This window comes from Chanodichthys erythropterus, chromosome 13, assembly GCF_024489055.1.
Source record: "Chanodichthys erythropterus isolate Z2021 chromosome 13, ASM2448905v1, whole genome shotgun sequence".
In the NCBI taxonomy this organism is placed as follows: domain Eukaryota; kingdom Metazoa; phylum Chordata; class Actinopteri; order Cypriniformes; family Xenocyprididae; genus Chanodichthys; species Chanodichthys erythropterus.
This window is the reverse complement of record NC_090233.1, coordinates 37,456,104-37,472,086: the sequence shown is the minus strand read 5'-3', so window position 1 is coordinate 37,472,086 and position 15,983 is coordinate 37,456,104. Positions and strand designations below refer to the sequence as shown.

General features: G+C 35.6%; 1 protein-coding gene across 4 annotated transcripts in view; it reads right to left on the bottom strand.

The window, feature by feature from the left end:
* The window catches only part of stard8 (StAR related lipid transfer domain containing 8), a 74,397-nt gene that overhangs the window by 36,844 nt on the left and 21,570 nt on the right, over positions 1 to 15,983 (bottom strand). For all 4 annotated transcript variants that reach the window (XM_067407289.1, XM_067407287.1, XM_067407288.1 and 1 more), the window contains one exon: positions 1,205 to 1,276. In XM_067407289.1, coding sequence (XP_067263390.1) covers positions 1,205 to 1,276 — 72 coding nt within the window. The remainder of the gene's footprint in view (positions 1 to 1,204; positions 1,277 to 15,983) is intronic.

Below are 15,983 nucleotides of genomic sequence, written 5' to 3'. Positions count from 1 at the left end.
ACACCTCAAAGCAATGTGCAAATCATTTATCCTTGGTGTAAATTAACACATGCAAGTACATCAGAAGTAGAACGGGCATCTATTTACTGTCAGTGAATCATTGTGTCGCGCTGTGCTGCATCACGTCCAGTGTAGACAGTATCACCGATTATATAATGGGTACTATTTGCTTTTGACGCGCTGTGTCGTGCTGATGTAGAGAGGGTGTTATTGATCATGATGCTCAAGATCTGTGATAATTTGTGCATAATCAAAGACTACAGATATAGAAAGACGATTCACCCCTATTAGTTATGAATGGAAGAAAGTGCAACGCGAAATATGGCGAAATACGTCCCGCCTTCTAAGTAAAAGAGCCAATCGCTGATTGATAAAGTCATTGCATCACTGCAGCTGCCGTTAGAAGCTCTGGTTCCCAAAGAAACCTGAGACTCACGCTTAGGACTACACATGCGCATTGGCTCATCTAGCCTGAAAAATACGCTTTTTTAATGCTATTTGAGCATTAGAAACAACATTTATGGGGCAGTTCATGTCAGATTTTGTTGCTGATGTGAAATATGTTATTTAAAAGGCAAGTTCGCCAAGCAGTTTTGGAGTTTTCAGGATTACCCCATTCAAATAGATCGGACTTGGTCTTGGACTTTGGTATAATCCTGAGTTTATCCTGATGGAAATATAAAGAAACCTTAAATTCCAATAATCTTTTGGAAATGGGGTGTTTTAATCATCACTTCAGCTCAATTTGAACAAATTCATTTTCATTCAGGGGTGAATCATAAAACATGATTGGTTGTAGCAGGAGCGTGCTATGATTGGTCAGCGCAATGTGGACATTATCTAAATGGCTTGATGGTGGGTGGAGTCCACTTATTTGTGGATTTGTCTGCATGTCTTGATGCTAGACGTGTTTCAAAATCCACAAATGCACAAGAAGCGATCCACAAATGAATGCCAGGTAGAGTTGTGTTTGTGACAGAAAACACATTTGTAAATATTTTTTTTATTAGCAAATTTCATTTTATTTATTTTTGATTTTTTGTTCATTTTTGTGAAACTCTTTACATTTATTTGTGGATCTTAATCTATTTATTTGGAATAATGCAACAATTCTAACCTCATACTGAGTCACAAAAAGGCATCGAGGTAAGGGGCGAATGAAAGAGACAGATAATAGACATTTGTGGAATGAGTTCTGGATTACCTTCATAGAGCTGAGCATACTGAGGAAATCCTGCTGCCCGGAGCCACTCACAGGCCTCCTTTGCCTCCAGCTCTGAGAGAGAGACAAAGATGAATTAATTAAATCAATCAATAACATAATATATTATTTTAGTTCTCTCATGCTATTAATCATTATCACTTGATTTAAATGAGACATACAGAACACATCAGACTTGATTACTCATTTCACCATGAATAAGAGATATTTAATCTTATTTAGATAATCTGTGGTCACATAATTAGGTCTGTCTATGGAAAAAAAAAACTTTCAGAACTGGAATATTTAGCTAGTTTTCCATGACACGGAAAGATCTAACAAACTTTTTAACAATTAAACATATTTAGATTATATAACAGTCCAGTGCTATAATATCATTTTTTTATTTTTATTAATGTATTCTAACTGTAATCACTGAGACATTGGTCTTCATCCAGCTGTCACCAGTCATCAGGGGAACATGGCACATGTGATGGACAATGCCTTCAGAATGGCATGAAATGCCTGAGATCACCATGGAAACTGGTGAGGTGATAGAGGAGTCGGTTAACTCAGAAACAACATAAACTAAGAGGATCTCAGAAATAACAGCCCAGATGTAAGTACAACCTGAGGCTGATATTTAAGAAAAATATTACATGTTTTGTCTCTTAGAAATGAACATTTGACTAGCTTGAGTTGGGATGCAGATGTAAATTTATGATCATTAACAAAGACAATGATAGTTCATGTGAGTTCAGTGGTTTTTAGAGAATACTTTTTGTGCACCAAAAAAAAAAAAAAAAAATCATCAACAACTTTTCAACAATATCTAGTGACGGCCGATTTCAAAACACTGCTTTGAATCTTTTTTTTTGAATCAGTGGTTCGGATCGTGTGTCAAACTGCCGAAAAGTGACGTCGGCGCTCTGAATCACTGAAAGCAATGTTTTGAAAGCAGTGTTTTTGGCACACAAAAAGTATTCTCGTCGCTTTATAATATTAAGGTTGAACCATTGTAGTCACATGAACTGTTTTAAATCTGTTTTAAGTACCTTTCTGGATCTTAAGAAGTTTGGTGGCATTGCTGGCAATAGAGGCCTCACTGAGCCATCTGATTTCATCAAAAATATCTTAATTTGTGTTCTGAAGATAAACGAAGGTCTTACGGGTGTAGAACGTCATGAGGGTGGGTAATTAATGATATTATTATCATTTTTGGGTGAACTAACCCTTTAATGACACAGATGGCAACAGATGTATTAGACTGCTGTCTCTTTAAGACCGAATGCATGGATACTAAAAATACAGACAAATATCTAATGTTATATGACCCCTCCCTAGTTGCATTGTCCACAGAAACCTTTGAGTTGCTGTTAACTAAATACAAATTAGCCGAATTTGTCTGTCTGTTTTGCACATTGTTTTCAACAAACCATATTATAGTTGCATCGTCAGATTTGGGTTGAACCGTAGTTTGTAGTGTGAATAGTTTTACGGTTTACTGCCCTTATACAAAATATTTTTAATACTAATACCTATAGCAGCTAATGAATCGGAAGTCTTGCTCACTCACAGAAAATAGCTTATTTCCATATTGTAAATTTAGATGGATATTTAGTTTTAATCCATTAATAGCACTTTTATTTTTTAGTTGTAGTTTTAACAAAGCACATCTTTCCAATTGCCCACTCAAAATCTTCTCTGTGTCCACATATCAGTAGTTGTGTGAATTACTGGACACAGTTCCCCTTTATCATATTAAACAACTGTAACTATGTAAACTACTGTTTACTTGCATTAAGATACTGGTAATTGACTGACTCAACAGCCGGACCTCAAGGAAACAAGACAAACTAAAGTGACTGGCCCTGAGAAAATCAATCCTGACATTAAAGTGTCTCATCTGCCTCTATCTGGACACAATCCAACAAATCTAAGGAGCAATGAAACTGATCCAATTATCAAACAAGTCATCTCAATAAAAACAATTTAAACCTGTCAGAAGATGCATTTCTACAGATGGATTAAAATACACGAGAGAGAGAGAGAGAGAAATAGTGAGATTCCCATTGATTTGCATTTTAAACATGTCATTACACAATCAGGTTAATCATGGTTTCATCAAATGCATTCACATATTTTTCACACTCCATTGGGATTATTTGTTTATTCAAGTAGTTGTATATTCCAGTAGTGATCTCTTTCATTAGATTTGTAAGGGCACAAGAGAAATGTTTATAAAAGCCATAGAGAGCTTTTTGATTTTGTTGGTGTCAGACTGACAGAGCAAATCAGTTTTCACTAGTAAACAGTAAATATTCTCCTTATGTCAGTAATTAATTAGCCTAGGTAATAATAGCTTGAGGAACAGTTATCTTCATTTGGGAAAGGAGCGAAGGAGTTTTTTTATTTTTATTATTGAATATAGTGATTAGGATTCGGGTGGCATAAAATCAGGGTTTTTTTTTTTTTGAAACAATACATCCAATGGAATGTAAAATATACGGCAATGGCATATTAGAATATGCATTTGATAAAAAAAAACTAAAAAAAAAACATTATTTACCTGCAATTGTGTCCACTGAATGCTACAAACATTTTCCTATTACGCAGCATGAATAACAATAAGGAGATTTTATATGCAGGTCACATTAGCATAAAAATTCTGAACATAAACCATTGTCATTTGGGAAGCTAGCCAATCAGATCCAAACATATACTGACAAGCCAATGACATTGCAGAGTGAAGCAAGGAGAGGGGAAAAAAAAAACAAACACAAAAAAACCCCAACATTTTTCAACAGAATTGTCAATCGAAACAGCAGCTGTGGCATGAACTTGACGTTATGACTACATAAAAACAATCATAGACAGCTCACAAGTGTTGTCAGTAATAGTCTTTGTATTCGTAAGCATATAGCCTATGGCTGTTAGGGTGAGTTGGGATCTGAAATTCTGGCCTATTTATAAAAGGTAGGCACAGACTGTTGAAAGCCCTTCAGGACAATCTCTGGCACACTGAAGCAAAATTGTGTTCAAATGAACAGATGAGGATTTAATGACACTCCGATACAAATGCTGTTTAATAACAGACTTCAGAACTCATTTACATATGCATTTGAGTGTTTATTTATCATATAATTTTCGACTCTTCCTATACTCAAAACAAGACATACACAAAAGTTATTCAGCATTTACAAATACATATAGCAATTGTAAGACCTTGTGAAATTAGTGTAGCACTGCATTTTCAAAATACATTTAATTTTATTATACAGGTTATTTTATATGTGAAAATAGAAAAATACCAAAGTATTGTAAGCAATTAATAACAAGAGTCTATTGAATTCTGAAAATATCTATTTATCTAGCAGCAGTGGGGGCGGAAAAAGCAAGATTGTTTAATAGTGCTTTTTCAGCCCCCAATGCCCCAATTTTGTGCCCAAAACCAAATTATAATCGAGATGCCAAGAGAACTCAGAAATGTCAGATCTGAAAATGTATGTGTACAAGCACTTTTCATTCCTATGATGAGATCAGATTCGTCCATTTCCTGCCTCCATACTCTGCCCCTTCAGCATTCCAGAACTCCCTGACTCCCAGCAGTGCTCTGGGATTTCCCGCCCAGACGCCCACATTTCTACTGCTGCTAGATCACACACTTAAAGTCAAACGCATTGTCTGACAATCCATTCAAACACTACTTTCAATTTACAAATATGTGGCAACAGTAGGATTGAAACTGTAGATTAAACTAAGATTTTCACAACGATAACCGTCTCAGAAAACATCAGAGTTTCATGGTATATAGCATTACAAGATTCGATTTTGATTAATTTGGAAATATTTAAGGCATATACTTTTTGTAATAAAATTAATATTTCAAATCTGAGACTTTGTTTCTTATCAAAAGCAACTAAGCACAAATCTTATTGCGAATACTGGATAGGAGGCAGGCCTAATGATGTTTATTAACAGCTCATTTATGAATCAACTGAAAACATTGAATAAAAATATCAATCTTGCTATTTAAGAATTGATATAAAGAAAAATATAATTTTTTTTTTTTTCATCTTTGGATAGAGATTGGTGGTATCAGCCTCACATACTTTATGCATATATGGCTGTACACTGGTTGACATGTCTGACACATTCAAGGAGGAAAGGATTTGTGTACGCACACTTGACATTATCCATTCAGTTGTTTTTTCTTTTTCACTGTAATTTTCATACTGTAATTCACATTACTAAGAAGGTCCAGATGGGCATAAAACATTCCTGTAGCTGCTTCTCTTCTCAGGAAAGGTGGAAACCCCCTAAATAAAGTGTTTCTTTTTCCCTCTCCTTCTCCACTACCCCTCCCTCTTTTCCTTTTCCCACCCCCTCCCTCTTTCTTCGTTCAATAAACAGGAAGTCTAAAGAGCTATGGTATTAAAACGAGTGGATTATGGGTGGGGGTGCTGTGGGTTAACATGATGATGTTGACTGACGATTATGTTTAATCTTACTGCATTCTTTTGGTATAGAAAAGTCTCCTACAGGATAAAAAGAAATGTTTCTTTTATTATGTTCTTCCATGCATGGACATTTGAGAAAGATCAAAGTGACAGCAGAGCAGAGATAGTCAATCATTGCTGTAATTTTTAAAAAGTGTGTTTGTGAGGCCTATTTTTATAACATGGTCATCGTTTTCCACTGCAGATGCAAAATTCATGGATGGTTTCTATTCCAGACAGTTATCTTCAAGTATAAACAATCATCTCCAATTCACCGTCCCATCTCTGACCTTTTCCATGATAATATGCTTGACTTCTAGTGATATCAATAATAAAATAGCATAATGGCAAAAGACATTATATTGTGAGTGAATGTGAGTTTACAGTCTGCATTCAATGTGATGAAATAAAAATAAATATGAGCGACAATAATGGCAAAAAAAAAAAAAAAAAAAGTCTACTGAGCTACCCTTGTCGTGATTAAAAAAATAAAAGACTTATGAGGTGGTTCTTTACAGTAAATCAAAAAACATACAGCACGACCAGTTGAGTTTGATTCCCAAACAAATGACTCATATGAACCGACTCTTTCAAGTTATTTAAAATAGGGCTGGTCGATCAATCGGAAAGTAATCGAAACCGAAATTCAGAGCCTCTAACCGACGTAATTTTCCCATGTCGGTTATTTCGTTTTTTTAATCCCGTTAATACTTCCCCTTTAAAAACATACTACCGCGTGTGTAGCCACGTGACTCCGCCCCATCCAGTCAGTGGCATAAAAGCAACAAGGAGGTGAACGCCGGTTCAACACATAGTGATGGCGCACGAGCGGTGAGCCTCGCGTCCTCACTAAACTTTGTCAGTTGTATTTGTTATAAGGTTTTCCAATTTGTACATTCAAGTGATTTTAGACGATCGGATGTGTATTATATCGAGCTACCGTGCTCGCGCAGCTGCATTGTGGCACGAACACTCATACAAATAGTAGCTGCACAAAACGTGAAGACGCGCACTGAGGAGCAGAAACTAGTTGTCAGCGCTGTCCTGTGATTTATCACTAAAGTAGCTTAGAAATGCAAAAGTTATTATAGCATATATTTTTCTACTTTTGAAGTAACTATTTACAACCCACAGCTTCACAATTAACACAGAGACGGTATGACTAATTCACACACGCAATCACTCTCTTATTAATGCATTCAAATAAATGTACTGGTACTGTGCTAATTTATCTGTATCGGATTTACAACGAGCAGAAATCTGTAAGAAAAGTTACGAACCATAGATAAAATAGCTGCTGATAGTGAGCTGTTATGTCAGATCACTCTTTCAATGGGAAAAAATATCCCACCTTTAATAGTCAATCATATTTACAGTACAAACCTTGTCAGTGAACTATGAAAAAAAAAAAATAAAAAAAAAATATTCATAATCATTATTCATAATCGAGGTAAAATGATCAAAATCTAGGTTGATTTTAGGCCATAATCGTCCAGCCCTAATTTAAAAACAGAGCAAAACCAAAGTAACCTGGATCACAAACTAATGACTTAAGGACCACATACATAAGTTATTTTTTGTTCTTCGCTTAGGGGTAAAAAGAAGTTTCAAATACCTTTTCAGCAGTATATTGTTAGTAATCATCCAGATGCCGTCCACGCTACCCGGCTGTTTCAAACTGCTGAAACGAATTCCAAATGAAGCTTGTTTTGCCTGATTATCTTCTTAATTATATCATACCAGTTGGTTCTTCAATTTCGCTTTAAGTATATCCAAGCCTTTATGAACAGGTTCTTTTTAGAGACTCAAAAACATGCAATGTGACCAGCATAATCTGATTCACAAATTAATGACTCTTGTGAGACAATTCTTTTAAAAGGAACAGTTCAAAAAAGCAAGTGATCGTCCAAATAACTTATAACCAATATAGTGCCAAATAAATTGGAAAAGAACCAGTGAATCAAAATTAACAGCTTGCAAATCAGAATTAAATCTTGTAATCTGAATCGATAGCCAGCCCTAGATTCACATCAGTTTCAGCTATTACACCCCTAAAGCGACACTCCACATACACCAACGCTCCTATAGCTGCCTTCAAGGCAGCCGCATCATTGAAGTCTTCCACATTTCTGCTGCGTCCTCATTATGAGCGTAAATGTGAAACTTGGATATCCCAGATGATTCCGTTCTCTGCTCGCAGATCAGCATATGCTGTCAAACCATGTGAATTACTTGATGTTTTATAAAACAAGGATGTGATGACAAACTTTCTCCCTTAAATTTTTCTGTAAAATGTATACTGAGTAACTTCTGATAAATATTTCAGTCACCAAATACTCAACATCTTGCCCAACATGGTTCAGAGTCAGACACTGACTTGCTACATCCATAACATCTATACAGCCCAAAGATATGTCTGCAACAGCTCTGAGCCAAATTAAGCTCTTGTGAGAGTAATGATAGAGGGAGTGTTCTGTGTGTATCAGCATTCCTCTCACAGCTGTTTCAAGAACATGCTTTGAGATTTTACAGCATTCATAAGTGTCTCTGTGTGTTGATATGAGACCTGTATACCACAGAGCTCTAATTTGCCCCTTTTGACATGGCTAGTTCAACAAACAACTATTTGAGCACCAAATGCAAGACAATCTCTCATGGAAACGTTAAGAGAACTTTTCATAAACACCACGGATCTTTGGATTCAAAATTGTACTCTGATTCATAAAAACAAGTGTGATATGAGAAAGTCTGTACAGTCATGTAAACTTTCGACCATGTGCACAGTTTTTAGCGGTATTGATGTTCAAGCGACTCCTGGGGTTTTTATAAATGTAATAGCAATCGACTGCAATCATATTGCAATTCTGGCCCCAAACGCATCAATAAGCTCCCAATGTAAACATCAGTGCAGCAGCAATTTAACAATGTTGATAGCATTTTTGAAGAAAACTGTACTTTTTTTTTTTTTTTTACAGCTTATAGCCGGTAATTGACTTGACACACATGCTCGCTATACAGTCTCTCATTACATGCCATATTCCTTGCTCTGTTACTGACATTCTAAATTGTTTCAAAATCACTTGTGTGCTAAAATAATTATGTTGACAGCCGCTGTAACCTCCTGCCACTGAGCATCTGTCTTTTGTTAGACCAGCAAAGAAACAAGCATAAAAGGTTATTTTTAGATCCTCTAATTTTTCCATTAAAGAATTACTTTGGTTCTTTCATTGTATGAAAATTAGGTGAAAACACAGTATGTGCATATACACAAAGTTCAAAAGTTTGAGATCAGTAGACTTTTTTTATTATTATTATTCAGCAAGGCTGCATTTAATTGTTCAAAAGTGACAGCATATATAAAATAAAATAAAGTTTCAACTTCTTATTCAAAGAATCCTGAAAAAATAAATAAATAAATAAATAAATAAATAAATAAATAAATAAATAAATAAAAAACATAGTATAATAATAGTAAGAAAAGTTTCACCAAAACCAAATATTAGAATGTTTTATGATGGGCCATGTGACACTGAAGACAAGTAATATTGCTGAAAATATAGCTTTGCCATCAAAAGAATTCACGTAGAAAAGGGTTACTTTAAATTGACATTAATGTTTTTACTATACATTTGACCAAATAATTGCAGCCTCAGCGAGCATAAGAGATTAATTTCAAAAACATTGAAACATCTTACAGATCCCAAATTTTTGGACAGTAGTGTATGTGCATTCAGTGAAAAACATTATATACTGTTTCTGCTGAAATCTCATCACTGCTCGATGTCACACTCAGTTTGCTTAGAAACTAAAAGAGAAGATCAATTACACAAGAGTCTCACTGATTCTCTGTCATGTACTGCCTACATTACTGCCTCATTTTGGCAGCAAATCAATTTAAAGTTCACCAAAATAAGAACAAGAACACTGGTCTTGTTGAAGAAAGTACATGGTAGTGTTACATTCATCAAACACAGACTGTTCTGCCTCTGAAAGATGTTCTTCTGCATTTTGACTTCATTAGCAAATTAGAGTTCACTGAGAAAAAAAGGAAAAGAAAAAGAAAAAAAGAGTGAAAACACACCTTTGATGTATTTAGACTGACTATAGATTGCACTTCATTCAAAAAACTCAACACTATTTGCCTGGAACAATTAAAGTCACAGTGATGTCAAAATTGACAATTCTTTTTTTAATGGAATATTGAAGTATTTATTATAAATTATTTATCCGTGCAAATATATAAAAAAAAATATATATATATATTTTATTCATGTGCCCTTATAATCTTTAATCATCAAAATAACTCACACTTGTAGCAACATCTCTTCTCTGATGACGCGTTTTTCAGTACAAGACCAGAACAACCTGCACTCATGTGAGATCACAGCAATAGCAAACCAAAGATCCAATCAATTCCCCATGAAGAAAATAAATAAATAAATAAATAAATAAATAAATAAATAAATAAAATAAAATTAAAAAAATCTAATTTTTTTTGATAGAGAAGCCGTTTCACCAAGCGGCAACCTCCCCCAGTTTCTCGTGAAGCCAATACGGAAGTAATTTAAACTGTGATTCATCAACTGGCCGCTAGGGACAGGCTGCAAAAGGGAGCAGAATCTCATTGACCATAATGTTAAAACAGCCAAGTTTACAGCAGAAAAAAAACATGCTTACACTCTGGTTCAAATGGAGTTTTGGTCTATACTGCTAATTTTGCCCTTCATGACAACTCTGAGGGGGGTGAATTTTTTTATAACTCATCCGTTTAAATTATATTAAGCCTTAAAGTTCTGCATAATTAAGGGCGTGGTCACTTGAGTGACAGGTTGATTGGCGCTGCTGTCTGTGAGCCGTCATGTTACCTCAGCAGCTCATTTCAGCCACTGAATTTGGCATCTCAGCCGTATTTGTGCCTTTTTTTCTGGATTATTTTATACAATATATGGCTTGCTGCATACTCGAGACAGATGTCAGTCTGTGTACATGTGCTCGCATGCGGAACACACGTTGTTGGATCGTCGTGGCATTGGCTAAAAGTTTTGTTCCTGAGATTTACTACAATGACAATACCAGGAGGATATACAACTCCGACAGCACTGCTTGGATATAACTAAAACTGCTGCACTATTTTGAAAAATTATACTTTGGACACGTGCTCATTAGTTTGAGAGAACATTTGAGAGTTATACAAGTGCAACGGATTGGATTCATCTCACGATCTCTATTTCATTAAAAGGTATGAAGTCCCAGTTGATTTGTGTTATTTGCACACCCCACACAAATTAATTAGCCTACTGGTGTTGGAGCATCTATAACTTTATCTTAAAAAAACACAGTAGAATGACAGTAAACCTTTAGTACTTTCTAATGTTAGTGTTATCTTTATTAATATTTTAGATAGTATCTAAGATGGATATGCTAGGCGGGCGTGGTTTCAGCAACAAGTCGCATGGGCTCCAACTACGTCCAGCCACTTTGCCCATTTTAAGTTATCCGGGAGTGACGTGCGGTGACGCGAAGCTAAGATGGCCGCAGCCTCATTTGCGCGTCAAAACTGATGTTCAGAACTCTATGGGTGACGTCACGGACACTACGTCCATATTTTTTTCATTCTATGCGTTTCACTCACAAATAGGGAAGAAAAGACTAAACGCAATGTCGTTTCACATCGACTTTACGGTCATTTTATTACCACCCACAGAAAGCAGATGGGCAACGTACTTTCATCCAAAGGATATCGGTGTACATTTTCTACTGAACAAGACAGCATCATATGCTAATGCAATACAACTCAGTATGTATCCTGACTATACTTTCAGCCCTCTAAAGAGATGCCAGCACCACAGTGGACAAACACTGAAAATTGCATTCAGAATGGATTTTGTGGGCGTGTTTGCGCCATTACCTGATTTGCATAATTCCTTTAGGGAGTCAGGCACTAAAACAAACGTTATCAGTGGCCACAATTCAATGTCGTGAATTCCCCCACAACACTCAGTATCAAAGAACCTGGTCAAAAGTCATCATTCCATTTCTTTTTATTTATTTTTTACCAACTTTGCTATTTCCCCTCTCTCTCTCCCAGTATAGTATAGTATGCCTATGCATTTCCTACATGATCTGCAGCTTTAGACCAACATGCTACATACCAGCTAAAAAGTTCATAAATTCAGACCAAGTACAGACAGAATTTATACAGCTATTTTAAAGCCTCGTTTTACAAGCGGTGCAAATCTGGATTAGTGCAAAATAACTTCAATAACCAACAAATGAAATATGAACATCATGATTAATAAGATACCCGCCCACTCACTCTGTCTCAACCCCAAACCGTACACATAACGGCGCTGAGCGGGCGCGAGTGATTTGTAGTAAGCCTGGGTAATCCCTGCTGCATGAACAAAACAAACCAAAATTAGCCTGAGAGGCATTTAAAGCACTGAAAACCCTGAAGCAGAAAAGAAAAACACTACTAAATGCTCCCATGAGCGCTGAGAGAGCAGAAGGAAAGTACTTCATCTCATTTTGAATGCACTTTAAACGCCTGTTGGCATCACATATGTGTGGTATCTGTATTTGTGTGTGATGGGGGAGTGACCTTTGGTAAATTGAATGTAGTGTGAACCTGCTGTGTGCAGGGAGGGAGCCATACTTCATGCTCTGCATGTGTGAGAGTGCATGAGCCAAGAGCAGATGGTTTAAGATGACCAAAATGCTGGTGTGTGTGTGTGTGATACAGTAAGAGAGCCATAAGGAATGAGCGAGGAAAAAATAAAACATGGAACAATGAGAGGGATGCAACCAAATGAGGGCTTCATTTGGAAGCATTATATCCATAACAGTTTTACCCATGCGAGTTTGCTTGCATGTGAGAATAATTATAAAAATCTATATTTTTTAAGTATTATTATGCATTATTATTGGTGGTAATGGTGTTGTATGATTGCAATATACTTTTAAGGTCTGTACACAACTTATCAAACACTAAAGCATGCCGCATGCAACGCCATGGTCATAGGTTCAATTCCCAGGAAATGCTCAACATACAAAATCTAAATCATGATGTATCATGATTTAATAAATATATTTTTAACACTTTATAATAAAGGTTTAATTTGTTAACATTAGTTATAGCTAAAATAAAATAATGCATTACACTTTTACAGAATTTATTAAGCTTAATTATATTATATCTCTCTCTCTCTCTCTCTCTCTCTCTCTCTCTCTCTCTCTCTCTCCCTCTCTCTCTGATGCCTTACACTTGCATTTTAAGTGTGATTTATTGACCAAAAAAAGAGAAAATAAATTTAAAGATTAATTTGACAAATACAGTTTTTTTCTTCTTCTAAATTTCTACATATATTGCAACATGCATGCAGTTATTGTGAATTCTTTTGGCCATGATAATCATGTACTAAAAATCTGACAGCCCAATACAAAATATACTAATTTATAGGGGTGGAACTTACAGTTCAGTATGTACCTAATTTTTGAAGTCATGGTTCGGTACGGGTTCGGTACAGCAGGTGGGGAAAACTAAACATAAAATTGCTTCTTTTTTTACAAACAGTGGTTTACTGAACAAATTGTGTCTCTGCCTTAAATTATAACTAAAAGTTTCTTAGGATAAAAACATTATCTGCTAATGCTATAAACTGTGTAGGGAGCCCTTACTTGAACATTAAGCTACTTTAATATTAAAGGTTAACAACTGAGCCCAAACTATTAGCCTAAATTTAATCACTATTTATTTTTAGATGTAATAATCAACACTCAAATAAATTGTATGCAAACTTGTAAGGCAGTTTTTGCATTAACTTCTAAATCTAATTATAAAATTCTGTTTTACTTCAATTCGTTGTTGAAAATCATTTATACACATTGGCTGTCATTTTCACAACAGATTTATTTAAACATTAAATAATCAAGACATCACTAACAGGTTAAGTAAAATATATAGGCTACTACATATATTAAGCAAAAGAGTTCATTTCTCTGGTGAACTAACAAGCTGTGGACACTGAATGGCTAAATGCTATAGCTGTTTTATTGATGTCTTTCTGCCATTGAAACACTGAGTGATTACACAAGATATTATACATTTTTGTATCTTTAAACATACCTTCAGATGTTCATTCACATTTATTCTGAAACTAGTAGTGAAGAGGAAGAGGTGTTCATGTTCACTCGTGCTACATGCAGCTGGTTGAACTGAGGTGCCTATACAGCGATCTGTCACGCCACATCAAAGCGTGTCAAAACGGCATTTTCTGTTTGAATTTTGTGATTCCGTAGACAGAATTTGAAGGATGACACTTTGTTTCTCATCGAAAGTATCAAAACACAGAACTTAATTGCGATTAATGGTGGTTAGGTTACAATGCTGTATTCATAGTGTACTGCTTTCGTCTTATCCACATCTTATCTTATATTTGCACCGTACCGAAAACCCTGTACCAAAATGGTTTGGTACAAATACGTGTACCATTACACCCCTACTAATTTATAAATATACTAATATGATGTACTTTCCAAATACATAAATGGTAATCTACCATCAAACCATCATGTGTTGCCACAACCCACACTGTTTCTATATTAATTTGAATCAACATCAAAAAGTGACTTTAAGAACAAATCAAACTCCATTGATTGGATCCCTAACAGAGCCTCTATGTGTTATCGGTATTCCTGGAGTGGTTAGAATCAAAGCAAAAAGCATTCAGGTCAGTGCTTAAAAAGGGGACCTATTATGCAAAATTCACTTTTATATTGTTTTTGAACATAATTATGTGTCCATCTACTCAGTTTATTTTCCTCATAAATCTGAAACGGTGTCTCAAAATGAGCCGTTCAGGAATGTACTCCAATGTGACACCACATTGGAACAGGCCCCGTCCACGACTGATGATGAATCTGCCCTATTAGCTTAGCTCCTCCCCTGAGTAAGCTTTAAATTCATATAAACATGCTATTAGTCGACTAATGGCTTAAATTAATGACTACCAGTCGACTAGAAAAATCTTTAGTCGGGGGCAGCCCTAATTTCAAGAGGTCTTCTGGTATATTTTTCATCGTTTGAGTAAATTTCTGATAATTCTATGACATCTTTGTATTTCTGATGAAAGTGAAAGGTCACAGACATTTCCAACGGCTCATCAGGAAAACACTGACTTCTGAAAAACAGACCAAGGAGCCTTTCTGAAAAGTCTCTTGTGTTTCAAAAGACTCTGCATTTTGAATAGTGTCTATGCATTTCTGAAGGGGCCCTGTTTCTGAGATTCTGGGGAGTCCCTGCTCTTTCCAGAGAATCACTATGTTCCTGAAGAATATAAATGCATTTGTGAACAAGCTGCTGTGGAATGTCTAGATATTTGTGTTCTATGTACAGTATACGACTGATTCTTCATGAATTTACACATCTGTTTGAAGAAAAACAGATCAAGCCCACACAAAAATTCAAATTGTGTCATTATGTAATGTTGATCCAAATACTTAATTCCTTCTGTAGAAAATAAAAAGATATTTTGAGATATTTTTTTTTTTTGGTCCATACCATGGAAGACAATGGACACCAAAACTGATTGATTACCTACATTCAACAAAGTATCTTCTTTTATGTTCTGCATAAGAAAGAAATTGATACATGTTTGGAGTGACATGAGGATCATTAAAAGACAGAATTTAATTTTTGGTCAAGTATCCCTTTAGTACTTTCTCAGCTTTTTTTTTACCTCATATTCTGTTTATGATAATCAGATCTGAGTGTAAGTAGTTATAAGCAAAAGGCCTTCAGATAGAAGCATCTGCTGTATGAATAAATAGCATCTGTGAAGTGTGTGTGTGGGGAAGGAAATGTTTTCTGTGCTCTAGCTGTATGTGTGTGTGTTTGGCTGAATACAGCTCATTGTTCTAAGCGGCTCTTTGGCTTCTACCCACAATCCCACAGTCCACCTCTACTTACCCCAATTACACTTCTTCTTTTCTTCTTTAACCAATCCTATTTATGCCTCTCTATTCTCCTCTTACACACTTCTCAACAAACAAACAAACAAATGTATGATTAACATTCTTCACTGACTGACATTCAGGTTCAGGGTTCAGAGGTCAAATTCTCACTAAACCCTGCGTGTCATAAGCAGCGTGACATTTCCGTACCAGCTAGTTCAGCAGCGAGCTATTAAACAAAGCATTCTCAATCCACACTCACACATATTCAGTCTTATGTTGGCGAACTCACTGTGCTGTATATTTTGGGATTGCAATGTCATAACACATTC